Genomic DNA, 22,707 nt, shown 5'->3' with positions numbered 1-22,707 from the left:
CATCTTTTCAGGACTCTATTTATAAGCTCTTGTGTGCTCCTCTCTGTCATGCTGCCAGCTTACCTTGGTTTCAGTTGAATCTTGAAGTAAAAAAGATTCACAAGAGATCTTGCTATTGTCAGCCTGCCCTAAGTCCTTTCCTGAGGGGATGTTAGGAAATTACGATTGTGTGGTTTCTCCTTTGAGAATTGTCCATTCTGAAGATCTGCCCATGAGCTGTAAGTTTGGAAACATCAAACAAGCAGTGTCCAGTAGTCAGGATTGGTACTGCCTTGAACACGTAAGGTGATACAGTCACTCCACATTGCAAGGATTTTGGTTTCAACTGGGATGGAGCTAATTTTCTTCCCAGTAGCTGCTGTGGTTTGGATTTAGTATGGGACGGCTCATTATTTGAAGGCTAGCATTATAATTAAAAAATGTATAATAATTATGTTTTAGAATGAAATAGTTAATGTTCAGTCCTGTTATCAGCACAGCTGTCTGAAGATTGGTTTCCACACTACAACAGATAACACCAGTGCAACTTGAAACAGGATCAGAAAGTATATTTCTTAGATGACATTAAATGGGAGTGGTAAGACTTTCAAAATTATCTTCCCATCACATCTAGCCATTAGTTTCCATAACATTTTTTCCGTTGAGGTAAGGTTACAGTAGATGGTTTTTCTAATAATTGTGTGAAACTCACAGGCTGATGATATTGTAAGCCAGGAATCTGCAGGTTCTGTTTTTCACTGTCATTCAGGCTGTAAATTGCTTCCATCTTGGATGAAAGTGGCAAATCATCTCACTTGGGTGTTTATGATCATTAATCATATGAGAGTGGTACCTCCAGCCTGTTACTGTGCTGGGTGATGTATAGCTTTGTAGTAAAAAAAAAAACAGACTCTGTCCTAAAATGCTTACATTAAAAATAGGCATTTATTAACACATTTGTAAATAACCTTTAGAAGCATATGAATGCAGAATGGCTTGATTAAGGTTACATGGGAAGTCCATCAGAAATATTATTTGCTTATAAATCTCCCTAGTCCCCACAGACAATCTTATCTCTAGAAGTACGTTTTCCTGTTACAGATGCAAGAACGATCTCATAAAATACACTACCATATCATCATTGTAATTTCACTTGAGTGTCTTTGAGAATTCACATCATATGTTATTTCCAAATGTGTGTTATCCGGTACAAACAGTTACTCAGACTGTTGAATTTTTCATGGTGTTATACATTCCACACTACTTTTAAAATTGAAGCAATATTCATTTGTCTTGTGGATTTACAGTCCAAGAGCCTAGCAGCATGTGTGGATACTCCTTTCATTGCATGGAGCTAACACCTTCTTGATGAACGCTGATTCACCCAACATCTCCCATAAAACAGTGACTCACTTTTCCATTGCGCAGCTAACCTTCCAGAAACATCGGTTCCTGAAGCTATTTCTCCCTGTGTGGCAGCCCACGAGGTTTAAAATTCCTGCAAGGAGCATGTGGGAAAAAGACACTGTGCAGAGGAATGCGCTGTCTTTGTCAATGGAATTGTCAAGTACAGAATAACCAGATTCTGTTCTCCTGTTTATTTCACAGCCCTATTTCCCTCCCATGCTGTCCCGGCTCTGTATGCATATGCTTACAAAAGGCTTCAGGCAACAACTGTTATCTCAAGTTAAGGTCAATCAATATAGCTGATGTGCTGATGTTTAATTATAGGTAGCTGATGGTTTCCTCTGTCACGGGTTAACCTTGTTAAATATCTGGTTTAAAAATATCCCTTCAAAATTAATTTTCTGCTTGTTTTTAGATGCACTATGTGCGTTAGTTCTGTGACCTTGACGGGATGGGTGGTGACAGCTAAAACACTGCTTTACTTTGTCATCACTGAGATTCACTCCTACATTATAAAACAAGTTCAGGAGTTGTTACTATCTTCCACACCAGTGCATCTGATCTCTCTCGACAAAGGGGGCATGAGATGGTTTTATTCATCTTATGAATACCCTGTTAGGGTTTTTTCAGTGAACTCAGTCTGGGCTGCTTGCTTCTATTCACTACACAGTAAGAAAAGGACCATTTGCTTCTGTTCATCTTGTGTGCTACTTCTTGCCAGAGAACAATCTGTATGAAATGCACAGAGTCTAAAAGGATTTTAGTGACATCTTGATTGTAACGGCACTCTCACTTAAAATGTCCAGCTTTTAAGAAAAACTGATCTTTTACGTTACACTGGAGTTGAAGACACTGTAATATCTTCCTTAAGATTCTTCTTACTCCTATGCTTTGTCAATACTTTAAGTCCTGAGGGAGAACAGCTGTACTTAGAAGAGCTTTTAAGAAACCACTAAATTCACTAGGACACCGATTCCTATTGTAGTAGGTCAGCGTGTCTCCAGCTGTACTCTGATTTCCAGTAACAGACCTAATCTTCTCAATCAATACGTGATTGCAGTTGGGAAGCTGGCATCATTACACTGGGTAAGTCTGGTCTTGCCTCCTTCTATGTTTACCTTTGGGTCTATAAAATTTTTTGCAGAAAGGGTTAAGCATATTATTGAACTTCTGTGTTTAATGAAATGGAGCCAATGTACTTAAAATATTGAAAGAAAATATAAACCAGTCCAGCACTGCAAAACAACCTTCTTAAGTTTTACCTAAAGCTTTGTAAATTCCTTGAAGTTTTCAACAGTGGTATGATATTCTTGTTTTAAGTTGTAAATATATAAAACTTTGTTTAATAGAATCAGTAAGTAACACTTATAACAAACACGGGCCTTCTATCAAAAAATTTCAATGTTATTTAAAACATTAAACAAAACCAGGGAGAATACAGTCTCAGAAATCTGTATTTTGAAAGACAGGACTCGATGTATTTTACACCAAAACACAAAGCAAATTTCTTTACTATTTTCCCTGAAGATTCATAGGCAGGAGCTGTAATTAGATCTTATCCAGTTAAAACTTAACGATTAATCCAAACTGTCTTCAAAAGGTTTAGTGCATTGTGATGTACATTACAAAAAGCAAGAAATTATAACTGTCAAAGGTCAGATTTTACTTTTTTTACTCACCTTCACTGAACTCTGAGACTAAGCATCTTATATCAATGTTTTTGAAGAATGTTATTTTAATTGTTACGATTAAGGGACTGCAGAAGCAGGTCCCACATGAAGACGACATTCAATTAAGCATTATCTTTGCTTTTAGAATTATCTTTGATAGCGCTTGTAAATTCACAGTGGATTTCTCATTCATGACTGTGAATTAGCTAGTTGCGGCTTTTCAATTTAGGTTAATTCTAAATGTTTTACAGTGCATAGCTAATTATTGAAAAGAAAAAAAAAAAGCCTTATTAAAAAGCATGCAGGTGCAAAGCTGTGAATCGCGGGGAATCGCTGCGTTCGCTTGGCTCGGCTGGCTGCTCAGGCAGGGTGTTTGCTTTGGATAGCTCCTAGCACCACCGTGCCGCACAGCGCAACTGCCGCAGCGGCCCAGCACCGCCCAAAGTCACGGCTCAGCACAGAGCTGGCAGACTCCGTCAAATGTTTCTTGCCTCCCCGAGAATCCCGTCCCATTTTCTCCTTTCTAATGTACCCTGGGGAACTCGGGGGCTCTGCTTCCCAACCACCACGCCGCTCTTTTGTGCTCGGTGCAAGGCCTCGGCAGAGCTCCTTTTCAAATATGTCAACACTCGCCGTTAATTAGTCTTCCCGGCATAATGAGGCATTCCTTGTCTCCGAAGGGTTCAGCGTGCGGCTGTTCCTGCCGTCTACGCAGGGCTGGCCAGACAAAGCCGGGGGCAGCCCCACGGCCGCGCTGCGAGAGCCGCCCGGTTAGGCCGCAGCAGCGGTGTGGGCGCAGCCGCCTGGCCGAGACACTGGGCCCATTCTCCGCCATTGTGGACGCTCACTGAATGCCGCTTTTTGTCCTTCGCCTGTGCGCACGCAGACACATAAACTGTTCCTTTTGTTCTTCAGCCACAGGAGAAATCTGCCTTTGCAGTAAAACACGTCGGCCTGGCAGATAAGAGGTATATCCCCCCTCAAAGGGCGACAGCAACCCCTTTCGCGGCTGCCGTGCCGCACTGGCCCCTGCCCGACATTCTGCACCCTGCCCTCAGCGGGGCGAGCGGGGCCCCGCTCGTTCGGGCGGAAAGCAGCGGGCCGCAAGCCCCTGCAGCCCTCGCCTCTCCCCAGGAGAGCAGGGCAGGGCGGCCTGTGCGACAGCTGCCTTTTCCCCGCCCACGCGAATCCCCACGGAGCCCCACTCGCGACGGGGAACACCCCCCCCGCCCCGCCATGGAGGCCGAAGCCCCGCCCCTCGGGGGACGGGGGCGGAGCTCTACCCCTGGCCCCGCCTCGCCCGGTCCGGCGGGGGCAGCCGGTGCCCCGGCCATTGGCGGCCGCGCGTGCGCGCTGGTGCGCGGGACGGTGAGGAGTTGGCGCGGAGGGGAGGCCGGTGCCGGTTGCTGGTGCCGCGGCCGGGTGAGTCGCTGCGAGGAGAGAGCGGGCCGAGGGAGCGCGTTGCGCAGAGCCAGCGCTCCCTTAGTCCCCACCGGGGTTTGAACTTTGCCCGAGGCCGCCCTTGGGGCCGTCTGGAGGGGGAGGGCGGGCTGAGCCTTCCCGCTGCCTCCGCTCGGCCGCTTTCCCCCGCGGTCCCGTCCGGGGTGGAGCGGGGCGTCTGCCTGAGGCGTCCCCGGGCGCGGGGGGATCGTTACCCGGCCCGGCCCCTTTCTCGGGCACCGCGGGGCGTTACTCTCCGCCTTGCTACCGCGTTACTGTCTCATAATCTCTAAAAATACCTCGCTGGCTGCCCACCGCGCCGGGGTGCTTGGCGTGGGCTCGGGCACGGCGTTATTTTGGGCAGCGGCTCTGGGAGGAGGCGCGGAGCCTCCCCGCCGTGTGTCATGCGCGGGCAGAGCCCGGCCCGTGTGTGGGGAGTGCGGGTGAGTGCGGGTGCTGGCAGCCCGGGGTGGGGGGGTCCGGTTCCTTTCCGAAATGCACAGCCCTTACGGCAGCTGGAGAGGAAAGGCCTGCGCTGTCATTTCGGCCTGAGCGCACCAGTCACGCTAAGGCCATCAGGTTTGATGCTCACCTCGCTTGTAGCTTGTACTTGCCCTTCTTCGTGTAGCTGCTTGTTTCTTTGTCGTGCTGTGCGGTTCTCAGTCACAATTTCTGTGTGGCGTAGTGACAGACTGTGCTCTGCTGTAAACAGTTTTCAACGTGAGAAGTTTACTTTCTACCCGAGTTGGTAAGACAGGTCTTTGTGGGGGGAGGCGGCTGTGCAAGCTTGCTCGAGTATTTCTGTCCTTCAGAGCAAGGAAAGCATCAAAGGTACTTTCTGTTTTGTTTTCTGTGCGTTAAAATAACGGCATGTCTGGGCTCAACAATATTGAGCACAAAAACATCTGCCAAAACTAATACGTCTGTAACTGTGTAGATGGGAGCTGCATGTTTCGGAGAACTGGAGGTGAAAGGCCACTGCTGAGTCAATGGCCCGTCCCCCATGGAGCTGGTGGCAAGGATGGAGCTTCGGGAGGTGGACAGCTCTTGAGGCAGGAGAAGCTGATCTGTGCCAGGAAAGGCCCAGAGCGTCCTACCACGGTTAACAGGTGTAGCTGTCGTGGGCTGCGGGCAGCTTCAGCTTCTTCCTGTCTTTTACATTTAATTTCCGGAGGTGGAAGTTCAGTTCTGTGATACTCTTTATCACAGACACCAAAAATATGTACCAAAACTCTTAATGTTTTACATGGCACCTAGGGATGTCTGTCAGAAGTTGGCAGGAGAGGTTGTTTGCGCTAGTTGGGTTGGCTTGCTGAGCTGAAGTGCTTGCAGGGCAGTCTGATCGCTATCTCCTAATGGCTTTTTGGTCATAACAAACATCAATATGCTGTATAGCTTGATTTCTTTACCTTGATATATCAACACAAACATTTCCTCTATTTGTAATTGCTGTTGTACTTCAGAAGGAACAGCAACTTTCACAGCTGACCAGTTTTGAATACTATTCATGCACATTTGAGGCCAGCCTAATGTAGGAAAAGAATTAATTTGAAGAGCTGCTTCATTGTGTCTGTCTCTTTTTAAAAACAGAGAATCAACAAAAGCAGATGGCTGGAGGTGACTCTTGTTGCTTTGGGGAGTAGTCTATTGAATAGTGAAAGACTGGAAGATAAGCACATTAACAGAAAACACAAAATTATTTTGTGCTTAAGTGTGCTAAAACTTAATTTGGGAGAAGTTGCAAAAATCATAGTTTTCAAGAACTCTTAAAGTCACTATACTTGCTTGATACAGAAAGTTCGTCTTTTCCAAGTGCAGATACAAATTTCCAAGTACAGTGATCAGATACACTTACAAGGTCATAATGTACCAGCACAGGCTTGCCTGATAAATGTAGTGTTCTGACAGAACACTCGTGGGGAAGAAAAAAAAAACCTGTACCGTATTGTGTGTGACGTCAAAGATGTGCTAAATATAATGTTTTGATCTAATGCCTAACAGCATCGGTTAAATTGAAGGCTGCCTGAACTTTAAAACCTGTTATGGACATATTGAGTGAATTTTTTTGGTCATTATGGGGGTTTTCTAAAGTACATTTCTACAGAATGAGTCTGACAAGGATTTAATTTACAAGTTTCTTCCTTCTGAGGAACGTGAATTAGTACTGAATAACTGAATGTTTTTGGGTTTTTTTTGTTAGTGCTGCAGTGAATATTGTAGCCTCCTGACCTCTCAATCTTGTTCAATTAGATGTCAAGATAATTTAAAACTTATTTTCTTATTTTAGTCTTATTGTGCATACTGCTTTTTCAGGAGTATGACGGCTGTCACCACTTAGTTTGATGCTCTCTAAAAGCCACGAGCAGTATCATGACTTAATCCCGAAGCTGCCAGGAGCAGAACATCATCCGTGTAAACTGTACCCAGCGGTCTTCAGGAATAACTCTTTAAACACAATTGCAACTTAAATTTTCTGTTCTCCTGGAGGCTTGTCTAATTTTAGAGTGATTTTGGTTTTTTAAGGGTGTCTTTGGGAGTCTCTGGCTTTTTGTGACTTTCTATAACTTTTTCAGAGAGCTTAGGAGTGTAATGAGATCAGTACAGCGTTCTTCATTTCTTTTGACTCGTCACACTAAGCCTGTAGTATATTTAGTACTTGCAAATCCAGGATTTTCTTTCCAGCTAAACTGTAGACCAGAAATGATAATTCACAGTTCCTGGGATGCTGCTCCAGTATGTTGAGGTGTGACAGGAAGAGGAACCTTATGAATCTTGCACCTTTCGGTAATGCACGCTATGAAGGTGAAGGTCATTAGAATGCCTGCAGTGGCAGTGCAGTTTTTCTGCAACTGTCTCATAGTGTTGTGAAAAATCAGAGGAGTTTAAGTCCTGCCGCTTGGAAGAGAAATGTGATTTTATTTTCCTCGCTTAGTGTAAGTATAGGCAAGTATTTTCAATTCACGTTGTTATTGTGGAATTTATTTTGTACATGTATGAAATAGTAATCTTCCTTTTGAACGTCTGAAACCGATGCATGGTTCATGTGTCATTAAATCAGAAACTGCAGGAAAACAAAGAACCATCTGGAGGCTTGGTGGGGGAGAGGTTGAGGTTTCTGGTTAAATGTACTATCAACATGGGAAAAACTATAAAGAGTATTTCGGCTACAAAAGGAGAACTGTGCAGGGCATTTTGTCTGATTGGTTTTGTTTTGGGTTTTTCTTAAACCATCTTTTTTGCATAATTAGGCGAAGCACGAGAATGAAAGACATGGACAATATCAAAACTGTGAAGAAAGAATGGTAGGTGCCAGTTCCCCCCTTCCCCTTTTCCTCTTCCTTTCCCATTGCTGTTTGTGTCCTGTCACGACTTTTCAGACTATGTAAAACTTTGAAATTTTAAATTTCTTTTTTTGTATACACCTGCTCCACATATATTGAAGTGTTCAAAAAATACATATTGCTTTGCTAAAAGATTTTTCACATACCTGAAATGTTTCCTAGAGGCAAGAAGTTGCATAAATATTTTAATTTAAAATAAAAGGCAGCCTTACAAGTTGCTAACTCACTCTGCACCTCTACATTTGATATGGAGGTGTTTGGTTTTCCAGTGATGTTTCCAAGGTAAAGCATAGTGAATATCTAGATTAACATTTCAGTTTTCTTTTGTCCTATTAGAAGACTAAAATGGGCACAGCATACTTTTGAAATTTCTGCTTTAACATTATTAAGGTTTTCTTTTGTTTAAAGATGTTAATCTGTAGGGATTCTTACTGTTGCATAGATTACTGCAAACAATTACTGTTTATGCAAATGTATCTAATTACCATTCAAGTAAGCTTTGCTGCTCTTGAATTCAATGCAGAGTTTTATGTAAAACTGGATACTTTTCAAGAGCTGGGAGGTTTTGTTTTTTTTCTGAATTGCTTAAAATAGACCTTTCTGAATCTCCAATAGGAATAACTCCTGCAGTGTTTACCAAAAGCTGCATAATCCTCTTACTATGCAAAGAACCTAAACTGAAAAATACTAATTCATTCAGGTTGCATATTTCTGCATTTTGATTGGTGAAAATCTAGCAGAAACAGCTGCCACACATACAATGTTCTATAAAAAGATGTGGCTGATGCATCTTTTTTTAATGCTCTGGCAGTCTCCGTAGCATTGAAGTCTTCTATTGTATTTCTTCAGTGTGCTGAAGTGGTGTTGAGTCACTTGTTCTCAAGTTTCTCCTATGTACTTTCAACGACAGTAATGGTGGTTCTGTGATGGTGCTGGGAATGGGGAGGTTCAGGTGGGAGTGGGGGAGTGATTCCTAGGGCAATTTTCTTGTATGCGGTTTTTCAAACTTACAGGCTTGAGTGACTTCCTTTGCATGGAAATGCTTTAAGGAAGAACTTTCATTCGTGTGCAGATAAATGTTTGATGACCTGCATCAGAAGTATGAATCATCTAGCTTGCATTCCTTGCTCTGATACCAAGTTTAGAAGCTTCTGCATAGATGAATTCACCTTTTCTATTGTCCTCCTTTAACTTGTGCTTCTGAAGTGCAAATAGTAGCAGTTAGAGATTTGTAAGATTCTAGATTTCTAGAAATTTCTAGAGATTTCTAGAAAAGGCAACACAAAGTTGACCTGATGTTTTGTAATAAGCTGGGTACGGAGGAGCATGTCTTTTGCACCTCCTGATACGGAACTTCTAGGGTAGCTGCTTGTCTTCTCGTGTTCTCTGAGGCATCATTTTTGCTTATGTCTTCGTTCTACAGGATGTGTAAATCAGAAACTGATGATCAGATTTTGAACGGTACAGAACAAAACTGTGACTACTGCGTAGATAACCTTTTTGAAGAAGCTCAGAAAGTTGGTGCTATGTGCGTGCCCCCAACTACAGTCAAGCACCAGGTAGGTGGTGAGGAAAGAATGCTCATGTTTAACGTAATAGCAGTCCAGGAGTACTCGGGAAAACAAATGCAAGAAGTCTAGCAGTCCATCCAGTACATCTGTAAATAAATGCACATATAATTCAGATAGCAGTAGGAACAGTCTCCCAATCTCTTAGTCAACGAGGCCTGTGCTTCTGACTTTTACTGTTTTATAGTGGTTTTAGTGTTGTTGTAGGACTTACGCTGACGTTGGCTAATGCACTTCTTTATTACTAAGGAGAGTGAGCTGATCATGAGGTGCAGGGAGTGACAACTACTGTTACATAAGAAACTGTTTAAAGCATTGCAGCCTTTTTATGCTGAGGCATATCCCAATTCATTTGCTCTCATTTATATAGTTGTGGTAATAGTGGGATGTTTAGTATGGGTTTGTATCTCAATGATTCTGTCCTTTTCATGTTTTTCTGTTATTCCCCAAAGACTGGTAAGGGGCTGGAGAAAAGGCCATGTAGAACAAAGATGTCAAGGAGAAATTTGGAGTGGGCGTTGCTGGAAATTACCTTCATGGATCCCCAACTGAGCCTTAGAGGAAAGGAGTGTCAGGAGCAATACCTTAAATTGCAGTACTGAAATAGTGTTCTGTGGCAGTACTCGTGTCAATGTCTAAATGGGAAGTTGGTGTGAAGTAACTAGTCCATGTTGAACTTGCATACTGATGCACTGTAGGGGAACATTCCCATGAGGAGAACTCCTTCCATATGCATTGGTGCCATGAGATACAAGACTTTTTAAAGGAATCTTATCTTCCTGAGTGCTATATGCCTTTTTGACAGATTACCCAACCAAAAGAGAAGGAATTTTATTCAGCAGTTTGCACATGCTGTGTGTTTATGTAGCAGTCATCTTCTAACAAGCCAAACTGCAAAAAAAAGAAAAAAAAATTGTCAAGTACTATCAAGCCTAGCTCAAACTAACTTCTAGCTGAGGGGAATTCTGCATTTGTACATGCTTCATACACCTTATGTATGGCCAACTATCTATTAAGACAACATTATTTCAGGGATCAGACCTGGATGACTAAATGCTTCCTTAAATGGTATGATGCATAAATATGAAAATGCAACCCAAGACATATCTGTGTTAACGTTGGAGAGATTTCAGTGAACAGTGTGAATGGTACAAGTTGAAGTAGTGGATATTCTCTGACAAAGTTAATGAAGTACTGAGAATTTACTTTTTCATTCCTCTAACACCACAGTTTTGAATATACCCAGGAATTCCAGGGTAACATAAATGTATAACTATCTGGAAGTAAATTTTCTGATACTTGCTGTATTTCCTGAGTGAGAGGCTTCTGCATGCATTATCTCAATGGCTTGCTTTCAGAAAATCCTCCTGAATGATTGGAACAAGGCTTTACCCTAATAAATCCCCAGCTGGACTATTCTGGTAGTTGGTGTTCCAGCACCAGACATGTGTGCTCTCAAATTAGCTCTTGAAGAGTTGCAGCTGGCTGGGATCTTACAACTCTTTTTTTCTTTTTTTTTTTTCCTGCTGAATTTCAAGGACTGCTCTTGACCTAGGAAAGCAAAATGATTGGGGAAAGGTTTATTCCTAACCCTGATTGACAAAAGATACTTAGAAATGTCACTTACCCCTCGCAGTTGCTCTGCCTGTTGGCACTGGGCCGAAACAGATTATAGTGAGCCTTCTCTCGGTATTTTTAGTCCATGCAGTGGATGATTTACAGTCAAAGGGTACTGTGAGTATACCAAGCTGGTTTTACATCAGTGTTATAATGAAAATTGTTCTTACTTTACAGGTTGATGTAATCATTAAGCTTTGGAAAAATGGGTTCACAGTAAATGACAGTGAACTTAGGAGCTACACTGATGCTGCAAACCAGCAGTTCTTGGACTCCATTAAAAAAGGGTAAGTGAGTTTTGTGTTCTTAATCAGCCTGAGTTAATGTGCTTTGGATAGCACTTAGCTTACACTTTATATTTTTTACATACCTGCTTGGCTTTGCTGCACTGCAGTATCCCTGTAAGAGGAGCGCCACTGCGTGTCTCAGTTCCTGCAGTGCTAATGACTATTTTAACATCAACAGGTTTAATACAGCTTTCAATTGCAGTAGCTGTACAGTTACTGATTAAATAGATAAAAGTGAGTGTTGATAGGAGGCACAGCAGGTGCAAAATGAAATAAAGAATAAGTCGGAATGGCCACTAAGAGCTACTGATCAAACGGTACTTTGAGAAACTCAATGCACAAGTGGTTAAGCACTTCTGGGTTTATGGTCTGTGTTCTTTTTATTGATGAAAAGCCTTAAATGGGCACAGTTGTTCCAAGAAACCCCGATCAATCATAAATTTCAGACATTTTCTTGTAGTACTAACTTGCTACTTCAGTCATTTGTGTGTATATAGCAATCTTACTTTTATCCTGCTGTTAAAAACTAGCATGCTATCCTGATTTCTGCTCATGTTTGCAGTGTTGCTTTAAAAAAGCAGGTTGACCATACAAACTAATGTCATTTTGACCCTTTAATTTGTAGTCTGTTTCCTCACCCCATACAAACAGAGAGGATAATATAATTTAATAACTAATTTTAAAATATGTGAAACTACTAAGCCATTGTATTTTTATATTTTTTCATAATTTGCTAGCCCATCAAAAATACTCATTTTACACTATATTTGTCCTTTATGGCTGTCATCTCTGTTTAGTTGTAGTAATAAAATAGAAATTAGCTGCACTGATTCATGCATACAAAGAAAACCCTTTGCTTTCTTTGTATGCATGAATCAAAAGTTTGCCAAGTTTCCATGGTTTGCTTGTGAAGATGCTAATTACAAGATGGTTCCTGTATAATCGTTGATGGTAGAGAAGCACTTAGTACAGCCCCTGTGCCAGCTGAGCCCCACTACCCGAAAACGTAGTATCTGCATCAGAGCTCGTAGACAAAGGCATTATTGTGTTCTGCTTAATGCAAATAAAACATTACCAAGGTGATGTTACTGCACTAAAGAGTGCAGCTATTAGTGATGAGCTGATTTTTAAAAGCTGACATTCGTGTTTATTTGTAACTAAACACATTGTGTCTAAACTCAGACCTTTAAAAGCCAATTGTCTTTTTTTCTTCTTGTTCTACTATGAGTATAAAATCATTGAACTTTTTGCAGCAATGTATGGCAATACTGAATTTCTACACATCATGTGCTTTGGAGTGGTAACTGCTGAGTAAAATTGAACATCATTCAACAACTTGTGTGATTATGTCTTTTTTTTGTTGTTCACTTTCTAGTTAATTTGCAATTCAGAAACTTAAAAGTTGTTTGTCATGCAGTTAATGTAACTCTTAGTAAATACTTGTGAAGTTTTTTTAAAAGCATCATCCTTGAAACAGTAAACATAGAACAAGTATTAATCATTAATCTGTTTTGTATACTGAAAACAGTATAGCAGTTCTTTTTCTGACATATATTTTTTTTCTTAAGGGAACTGCCTTTTGAGCTACGAAAAGTTTTTGATAAGGAGGAGGTAGACGTGAAAGTGGAAGATAAAAAAGATAAAGTCTATTTGTCATCAAAAAAGCCAATGTTTCATCCCTTTTCTGGACATGGATACAGATTAGGAAGGTGAGTAGTCTGACATGATCTGTGATTGAGTAGCTGAAGGAAACTATACCTATGGTAAAGGATCTCATAATTCAGGTTGGAAGTAACCTATGGTGTTCTTTAATCCAAGCTCCTGCTCAAAGCAGGGTCAGCTGTGGCGACAGATGAGGCTGCTCAGGCCTTTATCCAGTTGGGCCTTGAAATCCTGCAAGAGTGGAAGCTGTGCAGCCTGCTTCAGTGCTGGACTGTCCTCATGGAAAATAAATTTTTCCCTATATCCAGTCAGAATGTCTCTTGTTTCAATGTATGTTCACCATGAAGAGCCTGGCTCCCTCCTCCTGATGAGTTTCTGTAGACCCTGGCAGGCTACTGTTAGGTGTCCCTCTCAACACCATCTCTTCCACAGGCTGAACAAACCCCTCTGCTCCAGCCTCTCCTCACAGGGAGAATGCTCCAGCCTGCAGCCATTGTGGTGGCCCTCTGTGGAACTTGCTCCAGTTTACAGAGGTCTTTATTTTGGGTACCAAATCTGAATGCTGCAGTATTTAGGTGTGTCTAATGAGTGCCACATGGGGGATAACTGGCTCCCACAATCTACTGACTGTGTTCCTGTTAATACAGCCAGGATGCTGTTGGCTTTCTTTGCTCAAGTTCTCAATATTAGCAGAACTGTTTCCAGCTGAAAGGCTGTCTCTTTTCTATTCTGATTTAAGAAAAAAATAATCTTTTTAAAAGCTGCATGTGCAATTCTTTGTGTGAGAAGAGGGGAATATCACAATCTTTTAAAGGGAACTGAGGACGTAAGAGGTTGTCTTACATTCTCTTAACATTCTTCGGTATTTAACCGTGCATTTATTGCAGTAGGACGTTTTAGCGTGTTAAAGTGATCCTCTTTCCTGTACTCCCTGATGCTCTCGTGGTTGGAGAGGGTCAGCCACTAATGCCAATGCTAAAACTGGACTTGATTTATAACCAAACAGTACTGTATTTTGGAAGGCTGTTGTAGAGGGGCAGGCCAAGAGTTCACATATTTGATTCCTGTGACTTTTGCTTACCCCTGCCAAATTATCTGCTTCACGTATCCCTGTTATGTAAGACTTATGTGCCTATAAAAGCAAGACTTCAGCCGAGGGAACAGAACCTATTCAGTGACCAGGAGCCTACAGGAATCCTTCACAGGTGGAACTGTTCAGTGACCTGCCAACTGGGGTTAGTAGACCATGGTGAAACATTAGGTGAACAGCTTGTTTCAGTTAAGTGGAAAGGGCTTGCTGCTAAGGGACAGTGCTTGTGCTGAGGGAAAGTGTGACCTTGGTAGGAACAGACAAGGCAGGGGAAGAAGATAATGTGCAGAGTAAGAGACTGATAATGGTAAAAGATGAGTGGTTCCAGGCTGTCTCAGGAAACAAGTATGTTTTATCAGTTTCATCTGTTTCTGTGGCACGGGCCGTTCAGTTGCTACATGCTTGAGTAATCAAAAATTTTCCCTCGAGAGATGGATGAGAATCTGCAAGACTTGCTTTTGCTAGCACTGAAATAACGAGCAAACAAGAGTCAAGAATTTAACCTTATTTTATCTACAAGTAAGCCTGTATATAGCAAAAGCAAAAAGGTCAGCGTGCTGGGTTTCTGCTGCTAACCAGTGCTAAATGGTAGGTTGTTCAGTTGCTTGTTGTGCTCTGTCATGCCTGCAGCAAGTAATGATCTTGGTTCCCAGTAGGCGAGTTAGGTTGAGGAAACATGCTGTTCTGTGAATTTCAGTTGACTGGTCTTGTACCCTGAGACATCCTACAACTTGGTCAGCATTTTTTTCTTTATGAACTGGATAAAATCCTTCTTTTTTTTTTCTTACTCTTGCTACTCTATTCAGCGCTATGCTATCAGAGCCTTTTCTTTAAAGATGAGTAACACTTCCTGATGTTAATAATTGTCCATTCCATGCATACACTACTCTTTCAGCAGAAAAGCTTTATGGGGAAATAGTAGTGCTATCTGAGACCCGTAACACTTTTAAGCTGTAGAACTCCCTTTTCACAGTTGCATTTGTGTGCTTGATGAGAAATGAGAGAGGCAAGTGACTGAACAATTTACTTCAACTTATGCCCTAGCAAAACTTCTATTTATCAAATATTTTTTAATAGTCTATGGATTTTTTTTTTTTTGCCTGTGTTCATGGATGGATTATGTGGTGGATGAACCATTATCAATAGGTCTGTTGACTGGCTAATTAAAACTTTTGTTGGAGATAAAATGGAGGAACTAGAAATTATGTTTTTTGATATAACTAACATGAGTTTGATCCTCTCCCATTTTGTGGTACAGGAGAAACAAATGAGACTCACCAGACTTTTCCAACATACCTTATGAACTTATATAAGTAATGGGTATATTCTGTTTTATCTACCGCTGTTCAGCTGCATTTAATAGTTTGGGACTATAACAAGACTTGCAACAGCACTTATCTATTATTTTCATCAATGCATTTTAAAGACTGCCTCAGAAGCATGTTAATCAAACTATTGACTGAAATCCCTTGTAGCAAAGTGGGCTTGCTCTCTAACCTCATTAGGCTAAAACATTGTGTCAAGCTTCTTAACCATTAGCCGTGGTAAGGCATGGTACCTAACTCTTGGGCTTTCTTCTTTTCAAAATATTGACAGGAGGCTCTTAGGTCTCTTCGATCTTTAGTTACATCTTCTTTTGATAATCTTAGAAAAGGAATAAGCCTTTAAAAGGGATGATAATGCTTTGATCTCAGGCTAATAAGAGACTTAGATTCTTGGTTTGTGGCTTTAGTCAAAGCTTCCACCACTAGATGGCTTTGTCTGTCAGTTCTACAAGAGCACAGTTATTAAGTATAGAAGCCATGGTGAATATAGATATTCTAACTTTTTCTTGCAGCCTAGCTTAGCTTCAGTTTCACACATACTTGCTATTGTAAGAATCCTCTCTATTGCCTACAACAAATACCTGAGATGTTACCATGAGGGAAGTCTGAGATTGACACCTAAATCTGTAGCCATGTGAGACAGTTGTCTGAACTACAGCTGTGACTGATGGGCTGAAATGTAGTTCAGCTCAGGCTAAACCTGACACCTGGCAGCTGAACGGTTGACTACCTCTCCAGCCTCCGCTGTACAGGAGACAACTAGCTCACACATGAGTGCTTGTACTGCAGTGTCTGAGCCTGGAACCAAACCCCAGTGATCAAGTAGACAACGAAAGCTGATCATTGCTGGACTGAAGTGTGACTTGAACTTCTTTTTTTTTTTTTCTCCGCTGGGACTGTTTTACATTATCTTGCTAGTGCTAAAGCTTTTTTTCCCAGATCTGGAGGACAATTTGAGTTTATTTTGTATTGAGGTCAAACATGAACAGAAGCTAGGTGTGAAATAAGTAAATCAGTAGAGGCAGGTGGGTGACAGTAAGTCACCTGTGCTTGAAGTACTAGGATGCTTTACAGATGTCCCTCTTGGAATCTTTTTGTGCCCCATCTGATTTCTGTGTAATAGAAAACAGTCAGTTCTGTGCCTCTTATCTGCCTCCAGTTGCAGTGAACATCTCTTATCACTCATTTGGGAGTGAGATTCCTTGATTCTCATTCTTTTTGCAGAGTTTCAAGGGAAGAAATAAAAAGTGCCTCTCCTGGCTGATAACCTAGAAGTTAGGGCACTTAATTAGGCAGTGGATGATACGAGTTTTTTAAATGCCTCAGACTGAAAAGAACATGAGCCCAAGACTCTTAGCTTTATTAGCCTGAAAATATTAAGTCATTAGCTATCCTTGTTTTAATAATAAATTAGCTATGACTTTTCTGCTTTATGATTAAAATAACACACATACAGGAAGATAAGGATGTAAGGAAGGGGTTTGTCCACAAAGCAGATGTAGTATTAAGACCGTTATTGTATGGCCATTGGTTACTGACTTCTCTCTCAAACAGTAACTCATCAATTTCCTGTGCAAAGAGAGAGCTTTTCCACAAACCACTGTGAAGTGTTCATGTTCTCAGTGACCACAGTGGAGCTCAGAAGAAATGGTAACTCCTTAAATATCTGCTGTTGTTTTGCACGCAAACATCTGGTTATACTTGCGTGAGCTGAGGATATGCCCATTGGACCAGGCCTTACGATGACTTAAACAGTACATGCTAAACAAGCTTAGTCCTGAAAGAAGCTCTAGGCATTTCTTCAGAATAATTTTTTTTGCCAGTATTTTTTTTTTTTTTTTAAGAGTACACACTTGGACTGAGGTCCCTCTATTCCATCAAGTCATGTTATGGATCTCTGCCCTGATGGTAGGGTCAGCTGTTGGAAGTGCCTTAGAGAAAAGGAAAATCCAAGTGCTATGTGCATCACCCTGGATTTTCACATTAAGTCAATTCCTCTGACAGATAAGTAATGCTTCTAAGCAGAAATAGATGATGCTGGGATCTAAATCAAGGCTAACAACATTCACTTAAATTGAATTACTGTAATCATATTATGGTGAAAATTAACACTGAGTATGCAAATTCAATACTCAAAGCCCTTAAAGTTTCACCTGTGTGATTAGAGTACTAAAAATGCATGAAGAATCTTCAGACTGTTTCATCTCTTGTGTATTCATTTTTAATCCTTTGATATTTAAGTTCCCTTCTGGTTTGTAAAGATGTTTTAACATGAGCAAACTTAAATTCTTTAGCATGTTGAAGTCTTCAAGATAAAGTATTTGTATGTGGTTAAAAAAAAAAACAAACCAAAATGAAACTGACATTTGTCATTGATGCACCCTGACAGAGGGCAGAAAGCTCCAGAAGCAGTGTTCTAGAGTGATGTTCAAGCTTACAAACCACATTCACAATGCATAACCTCATATGGCTTTTCTTTTCAGTGCTACTCCAAGGATAATCTCTAAAGTAAGAGATGATCATCAAGGCGCTGACAATAAAAGACACCTGCCTTTAGTACCCTTAAATGATTTGGAGCCTATCACTAACATCCAGATCTGGTTAGCTGACGGGGAAAGAATAATTCAGAAATTCAATGTTTCGCACAGGTAAGATTTATTTTAGCACTGTCATGTAATTGCATCTCAACTATGTGCTATGTGTATACACGTGATAAGTCTCTAATGTCTGTGAATAATCTGCCTCCTCAGTTCACGTAACACTAGACTGATGTTTAGCTGTAGAATACCTGCTTTCATATTTTTTGAGAAATCAATCCTGTCTTAGCTGACAAGAGAGGAGCATAAGAGTGAAGCGATGTTAAATAGCACATAACTGAGCATAAATGAAAATCTGAGGAAACTGTAGTTCTTTCTAGGTGAGTGGAAGTTAAGGTGTATGTATGGCTCATTACTAGAGGAAACAGCTTTTAAGATGACGAATCTCTCACAAAATTACTACACCTGGAGCAAATTGCTTGGTGAAAAACCTGCTAGTTCTTGGGCATAGACAGCACCACAGCTGGGAGCTGGAGAATGTGACTTATTGAGCCAGAGGAAGCTCCATGGAGGGCCAGAGTTAGTTTGCTATGCAAGGGAGGTTCATCACCTGCATGTCTGTCCTGTCAGCATGGACAGAACAGAATGCATCCAATGTGTTTAATTCTTAATTAGTAAAATTTTCAGTTCCCAAAGAGGCTTATAAATGGGGATAAGGTCGGAAGATATCAACACAGCATATGTACACAGGAGCTTTGAGAAAGTAGGATTAACTGTTTAAATTGTAGAACTACTGTCTTTAGAGACCTTTCTCAAATTTGTGGTTTGAGAGATTACTCTAGTACTATACGGTCACATCATATGGAAAGGATATGTCACCTGTGCTTCTCTGAAGCAATTGAAAGTGATCGTAGATTTAACAAAACCCAGGCTGCTGTCAAGATAAACTGTGTATGCCGTTGTGGCTGGTCAGAAGAAAAGCTCAGCAGTTGAAGGTTAATGACTGTAATTTTTTTTCTTTAACTTGTACTAATTTATTATTGTTAGTGGCCTGAGGTATGAACTGAAACGCTATTGTGATGTACTGCGGAAGGGCCAGCTACTATTTTAATTATAAATACTTAATTGGAGGACTTAACATCTTAATTATTCCAGGTTTCACACATTTAAGTATATTTAGAAGCTTTTTGTCTTCATGGTAAATAGCAGTTTGTACAGCTGCTAAGTGCTTTTGGAGGAAAAAAAAAAAGTCTTGAGATAAGCATAACAGCCTTACTGATGCGATGCTCTTTCTGAGGTAGATTGCAGTAAATATTCCATCATAACATAACCCCTTGCCACAAGACCAGCATGTTTATGCTGTGTTCTGTATGTGTGTTTGACCTAATAAGAAATAGAGAAATCCTTTTAGATTACATGTCTTTAAGCATTATGATTGCATGTATAGCACTCCTTTCAGTGGAGAAGCAGAAAACAGTCAACTAGTTGTTAAACAAACTGTAGGTAAATAACCTGTAGCATATATATTGCAGTGCCTGGGTGAATTGATTACTTTTACCTTTTTGCAAATAGAATTTGTGTGCACCACAGTAACTAGTACTTTAGATATGACTTGATTATTGCTGAAAGATGGAGGTTACAGCATTGGAGCAGAAGTGCAGGTAGGATTGCAGTACTGCAGTATGGGGCATCAAGGAGATGTGAGAGTGAAGCAACTAGCAGAGCAGTGCTGTAGGAATAGCACACATAGCTATGTCCTGAATCGAGTTGTGTCCTTTCTTGAGCAGTTGCGAAGTTACTGTGAGCCTGGAGCATCAGGTACAGAACCCGGAAAGGGACTTGGCTCATCCTAAAGCAGATACCTGGTGGCTCATTGTCAGAGTTGCTCTTGGGACCCAGTGAACTTTGATATAATGCATTTAGACACCTGTAAATGACCAACAAAAAATTTATTCCTGCTTGAGGTTTTTCAGGCTGTAGGCTTATAAGACCAAGCACTGTCTCTTAATTGAGGCATGCATGCACGGGAATTAAATGCTGGCTATATCTGTCCTAGTAAGTATGGCTAAGGCAGGAAAATTTGGTCATCTCTGCTGCTAAACTGCTAGGATGGCTTTTTCCCAAGCAACTAGCACGTTCTCGAACAATATCTAGGCTTGGTGCAGATGTTAGCTCGAGTCACAGACCGTTCCCAGGAGGCAATAAAACCCATAGGTTACCCTGTGCATGGGAGAGAGGAAGGATAAGTTCAATAATTTCCCAGTAGCCAGAGTCTACCAGTGGCTCAGGATCAGAAAATGCGCATTGAAGCTGTGTTTATTTTGCTGGTATAGATATATCCTGTCAAATTCATTTTCTAATTGAATTGGTCAATCATGGTTCTTCCACAGCAAAACCTCTGTCTTGCTCACTTGTTGCAAGGTTCTTCACACCTTAACAGGCAGCTTGAATCTGTAATGAATTCAGTGATGCACCTGCTTTGGTAGAAGATGGCTATATTTAGACCTAGTTAGCTTCTAGGCTATGCAGACAATTTTGGCAAACCCTTTTTCTTTAATATTATTATGGTTCTGCTATATGGAGGCATCTTTATTCTAGCTCTTGGCTACAGAAGCCTCAGGTAAGAGCTCCACCAGCTGGTTAAGAAATGGTAGGCTTGTGTAACTACTATCGGAGCCATAGTGAAGAACTTGAGTGCACAGAATGATACTCATCCTTTTTCCCTTGGGACTGCTCTCAGAGCATGCAAACCTTGGTCCTTGCCTTACAGTGGGTCAGGCACTTCAGGATACCACCCCATCTATATTCCTCCATTTCTATGCCTTCAGCTATCACATGAAGTGGATGTCTCGTTCTCTCCTTGTGCCTATGTGTTATGCATATTGTCTGTGTTGGGATTGAGTGCTCTAATGCTGAGTTTTCTTTTTGTTTTCTCAGAATAAGCCATATCAGAGACTTCATAACGAAGTATCAAGGATCAGAGGGAAGCATTCCCTTCACACTGACTACTTCGCTGCCATTTCGAGAGCTGAAAGATGAGACACTCACACTAGAGGAAGCAAATTTGCAAAATGCTGTTGTTGTTCAGAGACTTCGGAAAACAACTGAACCTTTCAGACTCTTAGTGATAACAGCACCTGACAATGACTATAAAACTGCTGCTACACCTAATGGACAGCTCAAGAATGAACAAAAAAAGGCTATCAAAAGCACAGGATCAAATTAGCTTTTAACTGGCCAAAAACTACATACAGGTGGAACTAGACAAAACCAAAAATGTAACCAGCAATATCTGGATGCACTCCCATCCTCGCGTACTGTACTCTTAGGGAGCAGAATGCGTGCTGTGCTATCATCTGCTATAATGGAAGTATTTTCAACTAAATTTGGTAGTCAGAGCCCGGCTATTTAGTGTAGTGGAGGTAACTGTACAACATGTCATCCTTAGAATTTCCTTGAGTAGAAAGCTGCTTAGTTCTTTAATTAGTGTGTTTAGGCAGAACAGTTCTCTGAGACTTAATTACTACTGATAATACGTTTTAAGGAAAACTAATATTTATCTTTGCACTTTGGACTAAAGTGAAACTGGACTAACTGATTTCACTTATATTTCAGTGTAAACTGCTGCAGTTTGCATTCTTCTTACAGTAACTTTTAGGCAACAGGTGCTGCAGGGAAGCTCACATTTGAACTCTTAACTGTCTTGAAAATCTTCAATATCATTATCTTCAGGATTTAACTTTTATCACAAGATCTGCAGTGTAATGTTCTATCAAGTCTTCACATGATGGTAGGTGCATGTGTGAGAAGATAGAAATGAGGTAGTCTGGTGCATACTGCATATGAAGTGCCTCAAAGTGAGCTCTGAAGGAATTGTTATTACCAGCGGTTGAAGTGGTTTCTGCCTCTCTTCTGCTGCTACGGGTGTCTTACAGAGAGAGTGATGTTAAACTACCTAGCTCATTAGATTAGAGATCCACTTTTAGTCGTCGCACAAAAACTTCAGCTTTTCTAGAGATTACCACACAGGAACAGTGGCTTAGAGGGACACAGTTGGTTTTGTAATATATATCTACCTCTATTCTGAACTGGCCAGCTGGTTGAGACACTAATTGCATGTTGCCAAGTTTCAAACATGTTAAAAGTCCTTATTTGAAATCTGAGGTTTCTTCCTGCTCTCTGACGCATTTCCATCCAAACTTTTAATTTTGCTAGTTTTGAGGCATAAAATTTATAGCAAACTATTCCATGTTTTGCTAAAGTAGAAATCAACATAAAGACTTATTTTGTACTGTGTTTGTTAAGTAGCATGTGGGTTTGTGAGCGGAACTAGAGTCTCTAGGCAAGACTTATCCTGGGGCCTTCAATGAGTGCTGACTATTTTGTGCTACCTATGCAAATGGATGATTGTTGGAGTTGTACTTCTTTTGCATGGTTAAATGAAAGATGAGTTTGGGATTTCTTGGATTTGTTCTAAATGGAAAATGACTTAATTGGAGTGACTTGAATTCTGTCTAAAAGTAGTGTTACTGCAACCTAGAGCTGAGCTTACTTCACTCCCAGGGGTGTAAAACTGTTTTGCTTCAGCATCTCTCCCGGTATGTTTAAGGGCAGTAAAATGAGTCAAGTGCACCAATATCTATTCAGCATATTCAGAAAGCAAATCTCTTGACAACTCTGCAGTTAACTGTTTTCAGTGCTGTAAACCTGATGTGCTACTGTGTTGTTCAAGTTTATGTAGCAAATAATACAACTACATTTCCTTGGCTCTTGGGCTGACTCCT

At 41.0% G+C, this 22,707-nt stretch overlaps 1 protein-coding gene across 4 annotated transcripts; it reads left to right on the top strand.

The window, feature by feature from the left end:
- Positions 1-4,399: 4,399 nt before the first annotated feature.
- On the top strand, positions 4,400-22,692 carry UBXN2A (UBX domain protein 2A). Of its 4 annotated transcripts, XM_086743369.1 has the most exons (8): positions 4,971-5,327; positions 5,434-5,605; positions 7,745-7,798; positions 9,261-9,396; positions 11,200-11,309; positions 12,878-13,018; positions 17,870-18,034; positions 20,861-22,692. In XM_086743369.1, exons 2-8 carry the CDS (start codon positions 5,445-5,447, stop codon positions 21,147-21,149), a joined length of 1,056 nt encoding a protein of 351 aa, XP_086599495.1. In that variant the 5' UTR covers positions 4,971-5,327; positions 5,434-5,444; the 3' UTR covers positions 21,150-22,692. The 4 variants fall into 4 exon arrangements, with proteins under 4 accessions (XP_086599496.1, XP_086599497.1, XP_086599495.1 ...); XM_086743370.1 differs by lacking the exons at positions 4,971-5,327; positions 5,434-5,605 and adding an exon at positions 4,400-4,478; XM_086743371.1 differs by lacking the exons at positions 4,971-5,327; positions 5,434-5,605 and adding an exon at positions 4,505-4,939.
- Positions 22,693-22,707: the final 15 nt, after the last annotated feature.

This window comes from Chlamydotis macqueenii, chromosome 3, assembly GCF_036417535.1.
Source record: "Chlamydotis macqueenii isolate bChlMac1 chromosome 3, bChlMac1.mat, whole genome shotgun sequence".
Lineage (NCBI taxonomy): Eukaryota > Metazoa > Chordata > Aves > Otidiformes > Otididae > Chlamydotis > Chlamydotis macqueenii.
The sequence above is the reverse complement of the archived record's forward strand: the minus strand, read 5'-3'. Positions and strand labels throughout refer to the sequence as shown.